The sequence below is a fragment of the Hoplias malabaricus genome, chromosome 4, assembly GCF_029633855.1.
Source record: "Hoplias malabaricus isolate fHopMal1 chromosome 4, fHopMal1.hap1, whole genome shotgun sequence".
NCBI classification, from domain to species: domain Eukaryota; kingdom Metazoa; phylum Chordata; class Actinopteri; order Characiformes; family Erythrinidae; genus Hoplias; species Hoplias malabaricus.
This window is the reverse complement of record NC_089803.1, coordinates 53,397,554-53,420,273: the sequence shown is the minus strand read 5'-3', so window position 1 is coordinate 53,420,273 and position 22,720 is coordinate 53,397,554. Positions and strand designations below refer to the sequence as shown.

Sequence of the window (22,720 nt, the reverse complement as noted above, 5' to 3'; positions counted from 1 at the left end):
TGTACACCCTAGGTATACTAGACGATTGCATATTACTCATAATCCACTACATTTTTTTGGTAAAACCCCACCTGAATTCAGTTCGCGTATAATAACACACTATGTAGTGAACACAGGGAAGAGTGTCTTTGTTATTTTGTCCTTGACATCCACCCCCAAGCACCCAGTATTACTACACTGAGAGGGGGCAGACATGATCAAACATCTGGGTTCAATCACAAGAATGTTTGAGCTAAATGAGGGAGCAAATTGAAGGCCAGCTCATTTTTCCTCAACAGCCAGTTAACACATCTTTTCAAACAGCATCTAACATGACATTGAACCCCTCAGCAACCTCGGAGGGCAACATTAACCAAGACTGTTTCCTGCTCCCAAGGGGCCCTGTGAGTTCTATTGCCTTTAGAATTCTTGATTGTTGTACTCTGTTTAACTTAATATTTGCTCAGGTTACTGCTGAACCCTTAAATATTTTTGTTATTTTTAAAAAGGTATAAAGAATATGATGTAGATGCAACCAGAAAATGATACTGCTTAGAACAGCGCAATATTTAATAATTTTCCATTAAGTCAGCTAACAGCTGCACCACCCACAGAATGAGTGTAAGGCCAATTCCTGGACTCTACAGAACTTTTAACCTCCTCATTAAAAGAGGCTTATGTATAAAGTTGCTAATGTAATGGGTCCATATCAGTTGTAGGTTTTCCCTAGAAGTGTACACCAATCAAAAATTTAGAAACCTTTATTTTATAAGAGTGTAATGGGTCATTCATGTTCAATATAAGAAGGCCATGAAACAGTTTTAAAGAAGAATTTCCCGTGGGCTCCTTAAGCAAATCTATTCATTAGGACTACATGAATGTTTATGAGTTTATATTTGTTGAACATTTCATATTGGAAAACATACATGAGGGACCTGGTGACTTGACATTTGACTGACAAGTGAGGACATTTTCAGAGCGAAAAAAATATAAGCTATATCTTTGTCTTAGCTACACAAAATAGCTGAGTGGAGTCAAACAACCAAACACAGAGAGTAAGAAAATAAAGCTACTATACTATGATTTCAAATAAAATTCTCTTCACAGTTTAAAATTATTTGCATCGTGATATAATTCCATCATTAGCTACATATGAATAATCTGAAATCTCCTATTATGCTTTAGAAATGGGACAATTCCTTAGCCTTTTAAATAGAAATATTCCATTCTTTCCTTGTTCTAGATATAAATTGTTAATCATAAAACATTCTAAGTTCTATAAAAATTCTGACTATTCCAGGACACAAATAATCACCTTCATTGTATGTTTCAAGTTTACCATGTACAAAATAGAAGATTGATAAGCATGTAGTGAAGGGAAACAAACATTCAAACACCTTGTTGTTTAACATATTTTCAGTGAATAAATGCTATTCATATTTATTCACAGGTCTGATTTTGTTATGAAAAAAACTATATATATATATATATATATATATATATATATATATATATATATATATATATATATATATGTGTGTGTGTGTGTGTGTGTGTGTGGTGTGTATGAATTAATTAGCAGAAACAAAGTTCAGCCTATTCCTCCAGGCAACCTTTGTACTCTCCACAAAATAATAAAAGCCACCCTGATGAATTCACAATCTCAAAGTCTTTCAATAATTTCAACTGTGTTTAAAGATATAATTCTCCTCTTAAAAGTCCCAGTTCATTATTCCATTCATGTTGCCTTTGTTGATGTTGAATACCCCAGAATTTTCTACAGAGAAGCAATTCTATATCAATGCTACTGCCACCATATTTCCTTCATATGTCTGTTGAGATCTTATATGCAATCTTTCTCCAAATACATGACAAGTCTTATTAGATTGCTCTCTTAAATATATATATGCACAAAGCGTAAGAACATAAAGTGTCTGAGTGTTTGTTTCTCCTCACTGTATTTTCTGCATGTTGACATTTGTCGAAATAACTTTAAAATGGACAAGCAGAAATATTTTTGAGATTTTTTTTTTCAGATGCTTACAGCAACTGTGCATTTTCTTTGGGTGAAAGTGCCTTATTATTTTTCTTCAATGTCAGTAACTTTGGGTTTAGCCCTGGACACACACACACACACCCATGCTGGTGTTACACTCCCAGGACACTTTTTACACACTGACATACGTAACAAAAAGCTACAGACACACATAGAGAAATTAAAAACAGGAAAAAATGTACACACAAATAACATGCATCTTGGCGGTAAACAAACGGCACAATTAAAACAGTAATACTTGCGCTGGCATTACACATAGCGAAAGCAGAGTTGCAGGTGAGGACTGAGGAATATTTACATTTGGCCACAGTGATTGGTGACCAGGGAGTTGGCATGTTCTTGTAAACGCTAGTAGACGAATCTGCAATTGACAAAAAAAAAAACAAAACAAAAAAAAAAAAACAAAATAGAAATGTGTCTTGCACAGTAGACTCCATCTCTGTGAATTCCACACTGGCATTACATGGTGTCCACAGTTTGGAATGCAGGAAAATCATTCTGTCCTTAATTCAAATAATTGTGAATTTGAAAAGTAATTTTTTTTTCATACTTTCCTTCTTTAGTTTTTACTTCTTTATTTTATTACAAAAGTCAAAGCTAGGCTGCAAAGGGCCCATGCAGATTATTGACATTGAATGTTGATTGAACACAACCTCAAGGCAAGGATGAACTGCTCAGTTTTCAGTGTACTAAGCACAGTGGTTGTTTCGTGGGTCTTTATAGCGCGAGGACTGGACACTGAGCAGGACACTGACAATACAGCGAATGGTAGGTTACCTAGGAGAGTGCAGTTAGCAAGGGCAGTATGCGCTTAATCAGGTCTGCTGTTAAGTGAGACATCAGTTGCCAAATGCGACATCTTTTAGTGTACAAAATATTCACTCTAAACAGCTGTGAAAATTGCTTTTACAAAGTTTGCAGGTTTACAGGCGAACTATCTGTAATCAGTATTCACCATTCCCAAGAATGTAAATCCACACCCAAATTATTCCCTTATGTAGCTTCAATATCATAAGTGAACACCACAAAGGTACCAAAATGTGACTGGACATAGTAAATTAGTATGAGATTTTATCTTTAGACACGTTCAAGGGAAACTTGGATATTGTGACATCTATGCAACTTGATGAAAGCCTGGTTCCACAGACATATCATCTCTGTCCAAAAAGGTGTGTACGTTCTTGTTTACATTATTTGACCAGAGGAGATGTCCGCTGAATTTTGTCAAGTTTCATGAAGAATGAACTGATAGAAATGCCGCAACACTGCTTAGAATAAAATATTTTTACACTGACTATTTTAAACGAGGAAGGTCGTTGCCTTCTACTGTAAAACTGGCATTTGGGAGATACTTTGATATTGTTTTCTTTTTTGGACAGTGATGAGTCTGGACTAATGCTTAATCCTAGTCTGATTGAAATCAGATGGCCAGGCTACTGTACACATATAAGCAGTAATGGAAAGGTAAATTATCATAATGTGGTGGAGCTATTTCAACATACTCCAAAGAGAAGCAGGAGCATGGACAATCTACAGGGTTCATATGACTGTCCATAAGAGCTCAAGAGCATGAGTGGACATTGTTGAGTATCAAACCCTCTGTATTTGGATTGTTCCAGATGCTGTTTAAAATGTCCTGGAGGGTGACATGTAATGTAGCCCTTGACATTGCACAGGGTAAACAGCAGGCTGGCCTCTGCAGTTGCATGGAGATGGCGATGTTTGTCTGTGAAGAAAAAGCACAACAGGTGGTCCCAAAATATCATGTGACCTCCCCAAAAGATAACGCTAATCTACCAGCCAAGGGCAAAACAAACAACCCACGATGAATCCATGGTCACAGCAGGCCAAAGCGGGTCATTTATGGCACTGAATGATAGAAATGCATGTGTCAGACGATGGAGCCCTTGGAAGAAGAGAGGTGGATGGACTGGATGCGAATGGCGAGGGTCCGCTCCAGCTCGTGGAGGACGTCGTAGGAAGGTCCTGGTCCTGGGCTCTCTGCAGGCACCTCGTACAGCAGCTGCTTAAAGTTCTCCAGCTCAATCAGCAGCACCATGTTCTTCAGGAAGAAGCCCTCGATGAAGGCCGACAGCTCGCTGGCCCCTAGGAACTGGGAATGAATGTTACATTAATTAAAGGGTCACATAAAGGGTCCTTTTCGGACACAATCAAGGCCATGTTTATCTTCCAGCAAACGACCTTTAAAACTTGTTAAAACAGAAGTCATTAATTTTTTTCATTTTACAAACAAACAGTAATTAAAGCATCTAATTAAGAATATTCTTAATTATAATAAGCTTATTTTAATGTGTGTGTCTGTGTTTATAAACAATAAGCACAAACATATATTTGTTTACGATAAGCTTAATTTATAATAAGTATATTATGAGTTTAATAAACTAAAACCTAGTTTTGTTTATTTTTATTTATCCCAAAGGAAATTCAATGAGCTTAATAATAATTATAATAAGCAGACATTTGTATGTAACAAGCTTAACTTTAAAATAAGGGTAATTTAAAAGTGATAAATAGATACTATTTCAGATATGCAGAGCAATGCATCCACATGCCCTTTTACCTTGGCATGTTTGTAAATGTCCACACAGGTGTCTATGGTGATGTTCTTGGAGCAAATGATCTCACAGTGTCGTTGGAGGGCATCGAGCTGGAAGAACTTGGCTGCAGACAGGAGCTGAGAATAAGAATAAAGCCCTTGAATTATCAGAGGATTTACAGAGTAATACATTAGTACTTTCCAAAACTTGCCTTGTATCAGAAGCAAATGTAACAAGATTTTTTCCTATGATTGGATCAGAAATTTGATCCAATATAAAGGACATTCATTCATTCTTTGTACCAGCTGGTCCAGTTCAGTGTCACGGATGGTCCAGAGCTTACCCGGAATCTCTGGGCGCAAGGCAGGAACACACCCTGAAGGGGGCACCAGTCCTTCACAGGGCAACACACATATGCACACTTTTGAGTCGCCAATCCACCTACCAACGTGTGTTTTTGGACTGTGGGCACCCAGAGGAAACCCATGCGGACACAGGGAGAACACACCAACCTCCTCACAGACAGTTACTCGGAACAGTATTTGAACCCACAACCTCCAGGTCCCTGGAGCTACCTGCTGCGCCACCGTGCCGCCCGTAAAAAGGACATATACCATGTAAAATGTGTGTAAAGAAAATACATAAAGACAAAAAAATTACAAAAATATGACATGATTGAATTTTGTAAAATAGTGCCCACTATCCAAAGATTTCATCTAACAAAGCCAGTAGGAAAGGATTAGAAAAAAGAAATGTTAACAGTGGTGGGGTCACCAATTAGCAACATGCCTTTTAACTGGCAGTACCTTTAACATCTCTGGTCAAGCAGTGGTCAGACTTTGATGATCCCATACAAAAGCTTTTTTCTATTCCCTTCCAGTTCACGTCTGTCATTTTCCAACCCATGCAGTGGGTGTGGAACAATTGGGAGACTCCAATTCCGACCAGCCTTGGCTGAAAATCAGAGCAGTCTCATAGCAGCCACTTTCGCATTGTCTCATGTGAGACATCCCAATAGCAAACTAATAAAGCCGACAGAAAGGAGAGAGAAAGAGGATGGACTAGAGAATGAAAAGTGCCAAAGAAGAAAGAGAGAGTGTAATACCTCCATCACTTCAGTGTTTCTGATGTGTAGTGTCTCTGTGCCTCCACAGTACAGATACTGCATCACCAACTGTAACACAGAGCACATTCAGTACAATGAAAATAATTCTTATATAACTTTCATTAATCATGTTGCTGTGCAAAATCCCCTGTCAAAACCCGAGGACGCTTTCAGTAATGCTTGATTTTCCCTATTAATTGTCAGTTAAATACCCTGCTGTACTTAAAAAATGCACAACTATAACATTTGATATGTTGAAAAATTGATATATTGTCTTTATAGTGTTTTCAATTAAACATAGGATTTAACCTATTTGCTTGATCTTTGTATTCATTTTTTATTAACATTTTGTCAGTTTTTCAACTTTATTGTAAATTGGGTTTGTAAATGCAGTCATGACTGAATGCAATCACATCCCCACAGAAATGTTCTGACATGTAGTGGAAAGACTTGTCAGAAGACTTGAAGCTGTTATTGCAGCAAAGAGGACATGCTGCCTACTCATGTTTTTAATTTCAGAGCATGCGCCCACAAATGTTCAGCTTCATGCTCAATAAAACACCTTCCCTAGTGTCTCTAAATAAGATTTATTTCCCACATTTTTAGTAAAACTGCTTTGGTGTATAAGATTTTCTTAAAGGTACTGATCTCAAAAAACAAGGAGGGTAAATATATAGCAAAACTAACTTCAGTCAAAACTTGTACTGAACAACTAATGTTTGGTTAATATAAATCAGCTGTATTGTTAATCTGAGATATGTATTTTGTAGCATATCTGAGTGTGACTGTTAGTATTGTCTGGTGGTCTTATCATCAGGAGATCAGATTTGATCCTAAGTGATGCCCAGAGAGCACAATTGGCCTTGTTCTCTTTGAATGGGTAAGTTGGGTAACTGGAAAAATTGAGTTTAAAAAAACAAACAAATCAAAGACACTCTGTGGAGCAAACCCTTAATGTTTTTAATGTAACATGATTGTTTTTAAGTAAGAGCCATGAGGTAGTTCCCATCTAAAGAAAGCATATCCTGGGTTTATCTAGTAAGGTAGCTAACATCTGCATTGTGAAGAAAACCTTGCCATTCCAAATAAAGACACATTTTGATTGGCTGCCACAACATGGTCTATCTAAATTGAAACTTTTTTTTAATAAAACCTAGGGCAAATTTTTATGATGCTGTTGTATAAAAAGCCCCAGAACATTGGTATGATCTAAGAAGTTGACAAAGAAACAATGCTCACGTTTTAAAACATTCTGAAAAGCAAAATACCCCCGAATCATCAGTTTAAAAGTAAGTAAATAAATAAATAAATAACAATAAAATAAAATAAAATACAATAAAATTCCCACCTGGAAAATGTTGTACTTGACATGACTGATTTCAATGCAAGTGTTCTCTGCTGCAGGTCTGTTGCAGAGCAAAGACTTAAACCTGAAGATGTGGAGAAATAGAGAAAGCATTTTCTTTGAGTCAGACCTCATTGTTACAGTGGTATGACTGTAATTCAGAAAAGTTATTATAAAAATCTGCTTGATTCAGATGTCCTTCAGTCTCACAGTGTCCTTACCTGGCTGAGGCTGTGAACAGCAGCACTTTATGAGCGTAGAACGGTTTTCCCTCCACCAGGAAGGTCACATCAGACATCTCTTTATTGTTCAGAAAATGTGGATCTAGAGAAGAACAGAGAGGAAATTAACACTCTCTTTGTAACACAGTGATCCTGTACTTCCCTGCACAGTAGTGTAGAGCCCATATCTGACAGCTAATACTTCATAAAAACAGAAATGACTTCTACTTAAAATTACTAAAATTATTACTAATGAAACAACCTAATACCAGTACAACTCTCTTTATTAACATCAGTTTAATTGAAAATGCTTTTACTTGACACAGTAGGTATATATACATTTTTGTTCTTAAACTTTAAAGTGTAAAAATGGCTTATGCCAGCCTTAAAAGAAATGTATTTACCCTGGATTTAAAAAGCACCTTCTTTTTATCTTTTCCCTGCCTCACTGCTGCAGGATGCATCAAACTGTACTTTAAGTGCTGTATAGATGGCAGTAGTGTGCCTCCAAATCCACAGCAGCCTTAATTCAACCGAGGTGAGCAGAACATTCCTTTTATTGTATCTCTCTCTCTCTCTCTCTCTCTCTCTCTCTCTCTCTCTCTCTGTGCAAATGATGAAAATGTGTTTTGGGGCGTTCTCCATTTCAATGTAAAAAAAAAAAAAAAAATACCAAAACAAAACAACAACTCATTGGTGTTGTTTATATTTACACACGCACACACACACACACACACACACACATGCACACAAACATGTCTTTTGTGAGAGTTATGAGGACCTGAAGTGAATGCTGGCTCTGTATTTGGAGGTTTATGGTAATTTTGTGCAGTAAGAGCTGTTTTTGGGAGTGTTTTTCAGGGCAGATCTGAAGTGGAGCAGCAGAGCTGGTACTCACCCAGTCGGGACGTCTGTTTCTTTTTGATCTCTGTCAACTTGGGGATTGGAAATGGCCCATAGCACTGGGTAAAGATTACAGATAGCTGCTGGCTGATTACTTCGTTCTGCAGATTACACACACACAGACACACACACACACACAGTGGCAAAGATTTACACTGATGACTGCAAACAGGTAGAGTAAATTTGTAAATCATGAATCATATGCCACTACCCATAAATAATACCTTCTTAAAGATGCATTAAAGACTAAAAACAAACATTTTGTTAAATTGCTTGAACATTTATTTAATGGATAAAAAATACAAATAAAATATTTCCATTGTCTTTTTCAGAGCAAAAATCTTGATTGTGTTTTGTAAATATAAACAAATTTGGAGTTAGTCACCTGAAACACAAAATTGCGATGGAGGCAAAATAAGAGTGTCAAAATTCAGGTCACAATTTTTGAAGCATTACCCACTGTGTAGATGAATACAAAAGGTATAAAAAGAGCGTCCACCAAAGGCTCAGTACTTGCAAGCAAGGATGGATCAACACTTTGTGTCAAACTTTGTTTTTCAAATTTTTGCGTCAGTTCAAAGACAATATTTTCAGCACAAGATTTCAAAGGATTTGGGTCTTTCACCATTCAGATCATAACATCATGTAGGGATTCAGGGTAAATCTCAGTGTGTAAAGTCCAAGGGCAGAAACCTATGCTGAATATGTAAGACAGTTGAGCCCTTAGGTGATATAGTTTATGAAACCGTCATGCTAACGTGATGGACGTAGCCACATGTGCTCAGGAGTACTTTGAAAAATCACTGCCAGTTAACACAGTCTGCTGCTGCATCAGGAAATGCAACCTGAAACTGTATTATGCACAGAAGAAGCCATATATTTATTTTGCACAAAAATGCCTGTGAGTTCTCTGGGCCTGAAGTTAGCTGAGATGGACCCAAAGACAACAGAAACATTTGGTTGTTGGACAAGTCCAAGTTTTAGATTGTGGGCTCGGTGCCATCCAGACGGTTACTAACTAAAAGTGCAAAAACCTGCATCTTTGATGGCACAGCGGTGCATCAGTGTTTAGAGCATGGATGATCCGCATGTATTTACGTAATTATGTAAGGTACCATTGATGATGAGGCTTATGTTGTTATTTTGGAGAGACATATGCTGCCATCAAGGCAAAGTCTTTTACCAGGAACTCCATATGTATTGCAGCAGGAAAATGCCAGGCCTCCTACTGCATGAGTTTCAACAGCATTACTTTGTGGCATAATGTGAGTTTGCTTGATAGACACGCTTATGTTCCAGATCTGTGTTCTAATGAAAATAACCACAGACTGTTGAACAGCTCAAGTCTTACATACAGTGTATACAGCAAGGATAGAGCAGAAATTCCACTTGGAAAACTGCAACAATTTGCATCTTAAATGTTCAAATGATTAAAAAGTATAATTAAAAAAAGGTGATGTGACCCAGTTTAGAACACGCATCTGTCCCAGCTTTTTTGAGTATGATTCAGGTATCATTTACTAAATTTGTTCATCTTTAACAAATCAATTTAAATGTGTCAAATCTTTTTTTGTCCTTTTTTCAATTAAATAATGAATTAACAAATTACATATTTCAGTTTTTATTGCCTTTAGAATGTATCCCAACTGGAAATTTTTTTTTTTTTATGTTCACTTATTTAATTACCTATTTTATTACTTATTGTCTCTTGGCCGTAGTTGTTCCATCATAAACCTGAAGCTAAAGTTGTCTTTTTTCTCAAATGAGCTGTTTCACTTTAAATGGCCCAGCAGGGACAGCTGCACTACACATTTATGGTGGACTAGACACACGGATGACTGTGTGTGAGAGCAAGGAAAGAGTGGTGAACCTTGCTGGCTCGGAGGATCTGGAACATGAGTGGCAGGCCATGTGTGATGAGCTCCTCAGTGTACTCCTCCTCCTGAATGCAGCTAAAATCCTTCAGAAGTCCCTGGATCAGTGGTCTTCGCTGCTGGACAAAACAAGTCTTCAGAGTCTCCAGCCAAGTGTGCAGAGTCCATGGCACACCTACACACACAGTCAGGTCATCACATCTTTACACATCCTTTAAAAACTTTACCCATTCATGCATCCAGATTAAAGAGGCCATATCATGGAAAATTGGAGAAAAAAACAACAACAACAACACAGTTTTATGTCCTGAGATACAGGAGAAAATCGCAGAAACATTTGCTCCCTAAAAAGCTTTGGTCCCACATAAAACAAGATCATTTGAAAACATTATTAACTCTTCATCTATTAGAAGAATATTGACACTCTGTTAAAAAAGAAAAAAAAAAAAAAGAAAAAAAAAACACCTCTTTGTATGGCTTCAGCATTTAGAGAAATCCAAGTCAGAGTATATCTTTTGCAAATTAATAACTTCTTCTTTTGTTATTTTTTATTTAGTCCATTTATTATTATTTAAATTTTTTTTTTTGCATGGAAATGTATATGATATAGTATAATATATTATATCATATACCATAATATATTCCAATATGGCCCCTTCAATGGCGACCTCAGGCAACAGATGGCAATGGTTGCTGCTGTGCTATATCAGTACTGACCCATGCCGTGAGTGTCTATGGTAGCTCAGGCAGTGGAAGTCTGTGGAGAGCTATAGAGGTCAGTGCTAACAGGCAGTGCAATGTGGTTACTAACCCAGGCTGCGGATGTCTATGGTAATGTCCACATAGCCGTGTTCGGCGCTGTGGTACATGGCCTCTCGGAGGGCCCTCAGTTTGGCCTTGCCTGTCCTCAGCGTGCCCTCTGAGTGGGATAATCTCTTCTCCCCGCTGGCCTCCGAGCCCTCAGCTAGGATCTCCTCCAGAGACAGGACATCCCCCTTGTCCTTCTCCACCTGGGACAGCAGTTTCCGGAACACGTTCCTACATTAAAAAAAAAAAAAAACACAGTGAGAATGCTGTAATACAATACACAATAAATGTATAATTTTTATAACAGAATAAGCAATAAACATATTAGTTAAATTCATTTCAACAAAGTACTGCAACGATCCATGTTTTGCTTGTTCAATAAAAAAATTAAAAAAATAAATAAAAAGTGGGGTTTGCTTTGTAAACTCTGGGAATAAATTTAAATTGTGACCACCAATTACATAAAACAAACAAGCCATGTAGAGAAAAGGGGAGAATGGTTTTAAATGGGAACAAGTTAAGAATTGTGCTTCATATATCTCTGCCCTTTCACAGAGATAGGTCTTTTATGAGTGGAAATAACTGTGCCAAGATCAGTCTGACATTCTTATAAGCACTTTGTTAATGATATAATGGCATATGTCACACATATGCTGTCTACAATATAAGCCCCTGGCTGAAAGGGCCTTCCTGTTTCCTTCTGTTAGTTTATATTGAAATGCAATCACAGGAATAGGAGGAAAATATTAATGAACCATCCTTAATGTCAGACAACCATTTGGTTAATGGCAGGAGAGTGACAGCAATATGCCATTAGTGGTATATTCATAACATTTCGTAGCTTTGTGCATTTGGCTTAGCTTTCAAACTGGAGATGATTAACGTACCACTTGGACTGTATTTCTCCTGACAGATAGATACGTCATAAGAGTTTAAAACTGTTCAAATATAAGGTCCATTTTTTTTCCAAGACCCCAAAAGTCCCCCCGATGTTTATGACTCTCATTTATCACAGCGTGGAAATCATATTTTTCCATATATTACCATCTCCCGCTCTTGGGCGTGTATTAGGGAGTTAGTGTAAAGTCATTATAAGTCAGTGAAAGTATGCCGGGAGAATGACTGGTTGGATTTGTGTGAGCCACAAATCACCACGAGACGCAACATGGCGAATGTCTCAGGGGCTGGAGGCATGAGGAAAGCAGCTCTTTCAAGCCCTGACTCAGGCTGCAATACTCCTGCAAATCCAGGCTGCGCCACCTCCCCCCAAATAAAGGATTGCCTTAATATTGTGTCGTTGAGGAGAGCTGGTTGTCTAACATTGAGGATTCTCAGAGAGAAACTCATGCACGGTGAATATCAATAAGTGTTCATTATGCAGCGTCTGCAATGGGTGTGAGGGAATGAGTATTCACCCACTCTAGGGCTTTACAGTTTCCCTGGAAGCTGCTGAGGATATGGAGATCTATTTCTGGCCCTTCATACAACATCAAGCAAAAACCTCAGGTCACAAGTTCAGAGTTGATGGAGTGGACATGTACAATTATGAAAACCAGCAGAATCCATTTAATGCTAACATTGTCCTTAATTTTATATAGTAAAATTAATGCTTAATATGCTTTATTTCATTAACAGATGTGATCATTATTTCCCCATAGTTCTTCATCTCCTTTTTTTGTAATTTTCAGCAACTAAGCCTTCTTTTTGTTTCTGAGATATCAAAACCAATCCAATGCCACATTGTTTTGTCTGTTTGTGCAAGGCATAGTTTTATACAGCTTTTTGATTGGTTGCATGGTTTCCGCATAGCAACCAGTTGTTTACAGAAATAATTTTTCCCATAGACATGAATAGTGTGAAAAACATATTCATTCATTATCTGTAACCCTTATCCAATTCAGGGTCGCGGTGGGTCCAGACCCTACCTGGAATCATTGGGCGCAAAGTGGGAATACACCCTGGAGGGGCGCCAGTCCTTCACAGGGCAACACAGACACACGGGCACGTTTGAGTCGCCAATCCACCTACCAACGTGTGCTTTTTGGACTGTGGGAGGAAACCGGAGCACCCGGAGGAAACCCACTCAGACACAGGGAGAAGTCAGCAACTCCTCACAGACAGTCACCCGGAGCGGGAATCGAACCCACAACCTCCAGGCCCCTGGAGCTGTGTGACTGCGACACTACCTGCTGCACCACCATGCCGCCTGTATGCAATCACAAAGCTACAAATACAAAAATAGCACTCAACAAAACACAGGGGATACCACAGCAATGACTTGGCAACAATTAAGCAGCACCCAGGACCATAGCAATCATGTAGCAACCCTATAATAACCACATGTAGCATCTTAGCAAACACCTGAAATAATGTAACAACAACCAGTAATAATAAATAATGTAACAGCAATCACCCTATCAGCATAACATCTCAACAACCACCTAGGAAGCCTTAACAATCACCTGAAATACCATAGTAACCTTCATAATAGTAGGCTCTGGACTCACTGCCACACTGAACTGGATAAGCAGTTACATACAATCAATGTATGACCTTCATAACAACCACCTGGGACACCTTAGCAACAATGTGACATACAAAATATACAGCCATTGCAATCTTGTGGAACACAATAGCAACAATGAATTATAATAACAATCCCCATATTTACCACATAGAATGCCACAGCAACCTCCTAGGAGCACCATAGCAACTGCCATGGCTGCCCCCAAGGTGCACACAAGCAACTGCGCACATACCTCATGTGCCTTGTAAAATATTTTCTCAGATTAGACACTGCCAAACCTGGAGTTGGTGAATATTATGACATAGATAGTATAAGATAAGAAATGTTGGCACACCACCCATCAAACCTGTATGCATTAGTGGAAAAGTATTTAATGCCTTAAAAAAAATGTATATATATAATATATATATATATATAGAAAGAGAGAGAGAGAGAGAGAGAGACAGAGAGAGAGAGAGAGAGAGAGAGAGTCATTTTAGCTGATTTTCTTTTTTAAATACAAACCATGAAAAACATACAAACAAACAAACAAACAAAAAAAACCCTAATGTCTAATATATTTACCTTTTCACTAAATTAAATAACTATATAAAATGTGTGTGTGTGTGTGTGTGTGTGTGTGTGTGTACCTGTGTCCATGTGCTGCTGCGAGGCAGTATGAGTTCATCTCTCCTAATGGAGCTGAAGTGATGCCATTCCTGTATGTGGTGCCTATCATAGGGTCGGCTCCTCTCTCCAAAAGCAGACTCACCAGCTCAAAATTACCTGGAAACATCCCACAACAAAAAAGTTTTCACAACTATTCAGTCTACTACCTCATTGTCATTATAACTGTGGTACTGTATCACCCTTATATGTCTTATTTCCATATTGCCCACATATTTCCCCCAGTTTCTCAGCACACAGTGTAGTGTATTCCATTAAACTGTATAGGGAGAAAAGAAAACAAAGAACAACCACAAAACTGAGCTTTTCAGAGATTACACTGCAGTTTTACTGCTGAAAGGTTGTGAATGCAACCTTTGCTTTAGCTACAGCTTTTACTTTTTAGAGGCTTTAGACGTGCAGTGAGTTCTTAATGGCATTCAGCTATAAAGGCATAAATAACATAAGGGACTGATGTTGGATGTTTATTTCTGGATTACAAACACACCAATCTAAATCATTCAAAAGGTACTGAATTGTGCTGTATCACTCAAGAGTATGTAAAATTGTCCTGCCCAGTGATTCCGGGTAGGCTCCCGAACCAAGGCAACCCTAAACTGGATAAGTGGTTACAAACAAATAATGAATGAATTAATAGAGCATCAACACATAGGCCTAAAGTCACCCTGCTCAATTTCAAACATTGGCATGGAGGACACATGTTCTCCCAGCACTGGGATGTGAAGCAGTGGAACTGTGATATCTGCTGTGAGAGAGAACCTTTACCGTTTTCAGGATGAGTTTCAGTGGTATTTGTGATCCAACATTGGTGTCTGAGCTCACTAAAGTTTACATACTGGAAAGCTATGAAACCCACACAGAAATGTTCCAGGAAACAGTATGAAGCTCAAGGGTGTAAATTAGCATGGACGGAGGTGATGTGTCCCCACCAATATCCAGCAATTATTAAAATGTCTCCACCAATAATTTGATGCCCTCAAAAGAAAAAAAAAAACCTGATCTGTCAATGTGTCATTATCCTAGAGGTGCAGAAAGGGTTAAATCACATTCTCTACTATAGTCCTACCTCCCTGTAACACATATGAACAGTGTGATTGCTGTGCCTTTCCCTGCTGTCACATGAGTCTCTGTAGTTTGATTGTTAGCAGCGCCAAAACTGGAAGGAAAATTTTCCAGACAAATGAGTATTATTGTGCAAGGTGGTAGATTCATATGTCCCCACCAATGTCAAAAGCAAATCTATGCCATTGATGGAGCTTGTAGTCCAAAAGGGTAGGTGCCAATTTCATTGAATAGGTGCCCACAAAAATTCCATAATATAGTGTATTTGTCCAACAAATAATCACCATATAAGGACAAGATCTTTGTTTTTAATCATTTCAAAATCAAAAGCTAAATGTCCATAGTTGACTTGCTGCCAGAAGTTCATTATCACTAATGTTACAGGCTTGTTTCTGCAACAGCAGATGTTAGCTGCAGGCCATTTGCAGAACCATTGTCCATCAAATGGCAATGTAGGCTGCTTTTCAACAGACGGAAGGGTCTTGTCCTTGAGGTAAATTACTGTGTCATTTTGTGTCAAGTTCATATTGTCCCCTGATACATCTAATACAGTTTACTCACAGGGCCCTTCAGGTGAAATGCACTTATAGGGTATAAACAGGTATACTACATTCCTGAAATCCCTTCTAATTAATGAAATAACTAGGTTTAGGTGCACTCAATGTTCACATTGGCATTTAGTTACACATACACAGTTTGTATAAACTCCATAGAAAACCACTACTAGGAGCACGTACCTAAAATGTATCTGAGGTAATGCTCAGTGCTAAGTGTTGACTAGTTGAATATAAAGCACTTCAGGCATAGGGCATAGTGGAGAAGTGGAACAGCATTCTTCAGATTAATGGTGACCAGGGGGTTTCTAGATTACTGCTGTACAGCTCTGTTCACCATTCAGTCGCTGGACCACAAATGTGCCTCTAGCTTGTTAGATATTAAACAGTAAATATTTATTTTATAGTAATTATTTAAATGTTTGGTTTAAAGTAGGTGACACTTTACCGTAGATGAGAAAGGAAGGACAAATTAACACTAAATATTTTATATTAACTGCATTTGTTTTGTTTTTGTGTACTTCCCTAAAAAAATACAACCAGAAACAGTATAAATCTCCTGTTTTGCAACATTTGCCAAAACAGCATCCCTGTTTCCTCTGACATACACATGGGGTTCACTGAAAATTGTGTTACTTACCATCTGCAGTTCCTAAATAAATCTGACATAATCTAGAACTGAACGATTCATGAATGAGGATTTTTAAAATAAACATGCACATTAGAGGTTCAACAGAATGGTGTTACATGCTGTGGAATGACGGACTGTTTGTTTTAGGTGTATTATGTATTTTTAAAGAATATGCAGTTATAATTGGCTATAACCAAAATACATCGCTATGAGCAATAATGACCTTGTCTGTTGCATGGTTGACATTCTTTTAAATATTTATGAATATCCATTACTCATTGAAAAACAAAACAAAACAAACAAACAAAAAAACATAAACTGCCTCTGGTGGGGCACAGTGGCGCAATAGGTAGTGTTGTTAAAGGGTCTTGGGTTTGTGGGTTTGAGCCACGCTCCGGTTTCTTCCCGTGGTCCAAAAACACATGTTGGTATGTGGATTGGCTACTCATAAATGTCCAAAGGTGTGAGTGTGTTTTGCTCTGCAAAAGATTGGCTCCCCCTTCAGGGTTTGATCCAGTGTAGGCTCCCAGACCCACTGCAAACCTGAACTAGATAAACAGTTACAGACATTGAATGAATTGTCTCTGACTAAAAACATTAGCTGCTTAAGCTTTTAGAAAGTTGCTGGGGCATTATGGGAAACAAAATGCCTGTAGATAAGTGTGGCGTGTTCTGTAATTCTGTTCAGCATTCCAGGATTACACTGTTTTAATGCTGTGATTTTAGTGGAGCACAGCAACATTTTGGGTGACTTCAGTACCCATTTAATCAAACCACCACAACAATGTTCTAACAGCTAGCCTCAAACCCTCCTAAAAGTGCAGAAACTATATTTATGCAAAAAAGGATGCAATCTCTGGTGCAATGGTCTCTCCTGACCATAAATGACCACAAACATTGCTTATAGATTTTGTATGCAGACTAGTCTACTGTGCCCTGAGGTTTGTTTAGGGTGACTGCAGAAACTTGAGTGGCTTCCTGCTGGTATTTCTGTTAATGCAAAACAGCATCTTGCACATCCAACGTGGAGAAAAGTGTTTCCCTGTTAATACAAAAACCCTGTGGATTGGAGCGCAGGGGGTAATTGACCCGCTGTACAGCAAATGGAGCGTGAGGAGCGAGCCTTGATGAGCTTTGGATGTGATGAGCCTCAAACAACCCCAGCTTTTCCTGTACCGCCACATTAGCTCACTCTTTAGCATGCAGACAGAAGTTTCCGTACAATCATTTCTGCACACTCATGCTTCTCTTCTCTTTAGGGGGCTGGTGAGGAGGGAGTGAGAAGTGGTGGGCAAACAGAAGCATTTTCCTGAATATTGCATCAAAGCATATGACTAGGGACCTTCAAGCTAAGTCTCTAAGTTATTTTCGCAATTGTACGGGAAAACGTTTAGGCAAATGTAATGAATATCATTTGGGAGCATTCATATTCATGGAGCCACTTCTCCCAGGGCTTTTAAGAAGATTGTGTACATACTGTGGTGTGGTGGGTGTAAAAGACACACAGTTTAACGTCTACTATACTCCTGCAGTATGACACATTTACATTACAGTCCTTAAGTCCTTAAATTTACAGTAGAGTAATCCCTTGTCAGTAGAGTGATCCCTTGCAGGGATCTTAGATCATAAGGCACTTAACGGAAACGACAAATTATTTTTACTGCTCAGAAGTAGCAGACAATATTTATGAAAGTTGTTATTGATTATGTTGTAAATTGTTTTCTAAGAGGTACAACTACCACAAAACTTATAACTGCAAGTCTCACGCATAGGGTTGGTAATATATTATTTCAAATAGTTTAGTGCACAATCTTTTACAAATCCAGGCCACAAATCAGAGTAATGGCTGTTTCATGATGTAAAGGAGAATCGTTAGATAAAATAGAGGACTGCTCCTTTAAGCTCACTTAAAGGAACACAAGTTAATGCTTTTATGTTGAATTTGCAACTTCAGAATCATTGTGATGCTCCATTGACCAGTAACAGGGAGAATAGAGCCTCTGTCGTTGCTACTCTGGGCCCAGCCCTGCAGAAACTGCACTGTGTAACTTTTGGAAATGGATAGAAATGTAAAATCAAGAGAATTTAAATTTTAAGAACTCATTTCTTTCTGCGTGTTCTCCCCGTGTCTGCGTGGGTTTCCTCCGGGTGCTCCGGTTTCCTCCCACAGTCCAAAAACACACGCTGTAGGTTGATTGGTGACTCGAAAGTGTCCATAGGTGTGAGTGAATGTGTGTGTGTCTGTTTTGCCCTGTGAAGGACTGGCGTCCCCTCCAGGGTGTATTCCCGCCTTGCGCCCGATGATTCCAGGTAGGCTCTGGACCCCCCGCGACCCTAAATTGGATAAGCGGTTACAGATAATGGATGGATGGATGGATTTCTTTCTGCCCTTTGATTGTATTTGTGTTAAGGTGGAGAAACTTTTAAATGGTTTTCTAGTGGTTTTGTGTGAATTTGTTTGATACTTAACATAATACACTGATAAGCCAAAAGATTAAAGGAAACTTCATGTTTCCACATTTATTGTAAGTTTTATAAGCTCCACTTACCACTTTGTGTTTTTACACTTACAGAATGTAACCCATCTGTTAGCTCTGTAGCCCTGTTGTTAATTTTTCACAACCTCCACAGAAGCATTGTCACTGCTAGACTGAGAAAGATCCAGTGCCTAAAAATATCCAGCCATTAGCTTCCTGTGTCTACTGATGAAGGACTGGAGAATGACCAACACAAACTGTGCAGCAAAAGATTAGCTACTGTCTCTTACCTTACATCTCAGGGTGGACCAACAAGGTAGAATGGCTAGTGAGTGGAAACAGTGTTCAACACCAGAATCACTGCTTTGTCTGATCCACTCCTGCCAGTGCACCACATAATAACATGCCGCCACTGCAAGATATCAGTGCCATGCTGAGACTGACCCATCCACCAAATACTGATCTGTGGTGGTCTGATGCAGAACAACAGATGGACTACAGTCTGTAATTGTAGAACTACAATGAGTGTAAAAACATGGAAGTAATTTAAGTGTACAGCTGATTGGTGTAAATTGATTGCTTTTGCTTAATTGCTAATGTTACTAAAATTTTATAGCTACTTTTGAATTTCATTTTAGAACAAATGTCACTGTGCTATGAGCACATAACAAGAGTGTGTGTTCATCAGTGCTTTATACAAGAGCTGTATTCCACCCTTCACAGATTTTACAAACTATGCTTTGTATTGTGGTAGAGGGGTGTTTGTTGTCACATCTGGCCAAACTGGTTCTCCACCATGGCAACAGAGGTTGCTCTCTCCAGTCTGAGCTAAGTTCTCCTCCAAGCCTCCAGAGGTTACCCTCACCTGAATATTAGTCTAGTTTTGTCACTATTTAGTATCTCATTATCCATTTATTTGTGTGTTAAAGCTCACTGGTTTGTTTTATTGGATTGCAAAGCATTGTCTGACCTCTGTCTGCACTTCTCAGCATGATCTTTTTTTTTTTACTATTTTTGCCTTTCCACTTGTTTGATTTTGAATAAAACCTGCAACTGACAGTCACATCTCATCCCAAAATATAAGATGTCGCCCCATTACTTCAGATAACAGTGGAACTGTCAGATAACAGTGGAACTGATAACATAAGGCCCACTCTAGTAGATGCTTGCATTAGGCATGACTCATGTTCAGCTGCTTCATTGACTATGCTTGTCTATGCAACTGAATATGTGTGCCAACAATGAGTGCACCTTAATGTAGCTGAATTTACTAACTAAAAGGAGTGTCCCTAAGCCTGTGGTATACTGTCAATTATATAAATCTGCAATTGGTGAAAATCTAACAGAGATTTGCAATCTTCATAAGATAACCATGTTTTGGACCAAGGCAAATGTGATAGCTTGCTCCGGTATTCACACACTCATTTGTTCATTTTGTGAGACTAACCAAGGAACCAATAATGAGCATTCCAAGCTAACAATAGGTTTATTTGCGGAGGCCTCACAGACTTGGAAATTAATCACACCAGCTTTAATACTCCACAGGAGAGCTGTCACTGAGAGCCTTCAGGTTACATAATGGGCAATGGAAGCAGGACTCCACTGTGTTGATGAAATACCCTGTGGTTCGTGTTAGTGAGGCTTGCTTTACTACCTGCGGCAGAGGCAAGTTGGAGTGGTGTTTCGGTGTAGTTCTCAGCTCCATCCTGCAGTGCTCCCTCCACATTGGCTCGAGCATCCAGCAGCAGCTATGAAATAAAAAACACACCCTTGCTAAACTGACTGTGGGGATGACTGATGACCTAAGTAGCTAGGCCTGTGCATTTGAACATGCTTTCCTCTATCTAGACATGTCATGTGACAAGTTATACAAGTGAACTGACTTTACTTTCTGTCACTCAGTGCTTAAAGGTGGAGGAAAACCAAGAGTGCCAATGAGGAAACAAACAAACAAAAAAATACAACACTTATAAAAGCAATTACCTGCTTCATAAACACATACGGTTTGAGGGATTACTGAAACAAGGGAAGCCAAGGAGGAGGATTGCATTTCAATGGCAATACACATGTCCTGCGTTCCTGTTTTCTTGGGAGATCAAGCACTCCCAAGTGTGTGTTCTTCAGAGATCCAAGAGCTTTCAGAAGAAAGCATTTCTTGCTATGCCTTTCCATTATGTCTGGGGGTTTAAATGGCTCCTTAGTGGTTCATCACAATAAACACTCATAGCTGCTGAGGGCAATTTAGTATGTGAACTTTCTTCAAATTGAGAGAATATAGAAAGAGCTTTAGCTTAATGCTGTAACGAATGTTTCCAGTCATAACTGGCCTCTCTGCTCTGGCACATAAAAATGTTTTTGCTCACTTGTTTCACAGGTGGTAAAATTGATAAAGTCCCCCTTCCCTGTGTATCTAAACCTTCCACAAAAACACTGAATGTAGGTAGTGTATCAAAGTGAACTAACTGATCTTGCTAACTGACCCATAGTCTAACTTAGCTAAACCATGCTAAATTAGCTGACCCATTCAGTCTGGATTAGCTAAACCTAGCTAGCACACTTGCCCATTCAATCAATCTCAGCTAAACAAAGCCATGTTGATTCACTTATTAAGTGACTGACTGGATAAATCACATATAGACCCTTTTAATCTAACTTAGCATTAGTAAATAAATATTATTTTATTGTTAAATAACAATGCAATCTAGCTTATATTTTCAAAGCTGAACAAAGTTAAATAATCCATTTCATGTAGCCTAGCTTTCTTTAACTGATTCACACTAATTAATACATTTAGACTACCCTAGCTTTAGTAAATTAAGGTGTTTATTCACTTCCTCTGTCAAAAAAGTATACTTACGTTATGTTATTTTGGAACCACTAATTTGTAATAAATTACTACCAGATTAGCTGGTATGGTTCTGGTATGCTTTACAACAGTAAGGCTATGTTAACTAATAATCAGGTACTAAACTGATTAATTTAAATGACCACTTAATTTAGCTACAATAATTAATGCATTTAGTCACTTATTCAACACATTTAAACATATCTAGATTGTTCTAAACTGAGCCGTACTATCTGACCCTTTACACTGAGCCTAGCTTTCCCGAACTGCCTTAGGAACAGCTAGGCCAAAGCAGTCTATGAAGGGAGGGGCTTGTTTTTGTTGTCATTATTATTATGTTACAGCATAATAATAATTAAAGGAAAGAGTGTATAAGTGGAAAGGCATTGAATCATTCACATCATCACTACCTGCACGACAGGGACGTGTCCGTGCAACACAGCGAAAGTGAGTGGAGTCCCCTGCCTGGTGTCGGGGTAAACTGAGGGGTGCCTGTGCACTGAGCTGGGCACCTGGGAAGTCATATAGGGGGAGGTTCAAGGGGAGAGAAATAGCATTTAGCCATTAATGTAAACACTGCTTTCAATTGGAGGAGGAAGAAAAAGAGAAGCAAAAGGAGAAGAAGAAGAAAAAAAAAACAAACGGAATGAGTGAATGTTTTAGTGGAAAAATTTGGAGCCAGCTTCTTTCCCAAACTGCCCCTTCTGCTAAACATTGACGCTGAAAAAAGACAGATGACTTGCTTTTTATTTATTTATTGCTTTTTTTTTATTATATGCAGCCACCCCATGCTGGTAGCTAGTCTTGCCTTTCCTCACTCTCTTAGGTAACTCCCACATATCTCACAGCTTCAGATAAGATCTGACTATAATCTGAGGAATCGTACTCTCCTACTGCCGGCTTCTTTTTTGGAGTTTAAAGACAGCGACAAACAGGCTGCAGGAGAGATAATTGGCAAGGAGCGCCGAACAAGGACTGAGCGAGCAGTGACTCATGAGTGAAGCGCCAAATGCTGTGCGATCGACTCATCCGGCCTAAAAGGCCTCCTCCATGAGCTGGGCCAACATACCCCCACACACTCCTGTACCGTTATATTAGGTAGATACCTCT

At 38.7% G+C, this 22,720-nt stretch overlaps 1 protein-coding gene across 2 annotated transcripts in view; it reads right to left on the bottom strand.

Moving 5' to 3' along the window:
* Positions 1-1,579: 1,579 nt before the first annotated feature.
* btbd11a (BTB (POZ) domain containing 11a) overlaps positions 1,580-22,720 on the bottom strand; it is a 297,866-nt gene continuing 276,725 nt past the window's right edge. The window contains exons 7-17 of one of the 2 annotated variants that reach the window (XM_066668357.1): positions 22,021-22,122; positions 20,420-20,513; positions 14,005-14,140; positions 10,853-11,079; positions 10,038-10,216; positions 8,163-8,268; positions 7,265-7,367; positions 7,047-7,128; positions 5,699-5,767; positions 4,617-4,730; positions 1,580-4,148 (exon numbers count right to left, since the gene is read on the bottom strand). In XM_066668357.1, the coding sequence (XP_066524454.1) occupies positions 3,927-4,148; positions 4,617-4,730; positions 5,699-5,767; positions 7,047-7,128; positions 7,265-7,367; positions 8,163-8,268; positions 10,038-10,216; positions 10,853-11,079; positions 14,005-14,140; positions 20,420-20,513; positions 22,021-22,122 (1,434 nt within the window). In that variant the 3' untranslated portion in view covers positions 1,580-3,926. The remainder of the gene's footprint in view (positions 4,149-4,616; positions 4,731-5,698; positions 5,768-7,046; positions 7,129-7,264; positions 7,368-8,162; positions 8,269-10,037; positions 10,217-10,852; positions 11,080-14,004; positions 14,141-20,419; positions 20,514-22,020; positions 22,123-22,720) is intronic. The other variant, XM_066668356.1, reaches the window with a different exon arrangement.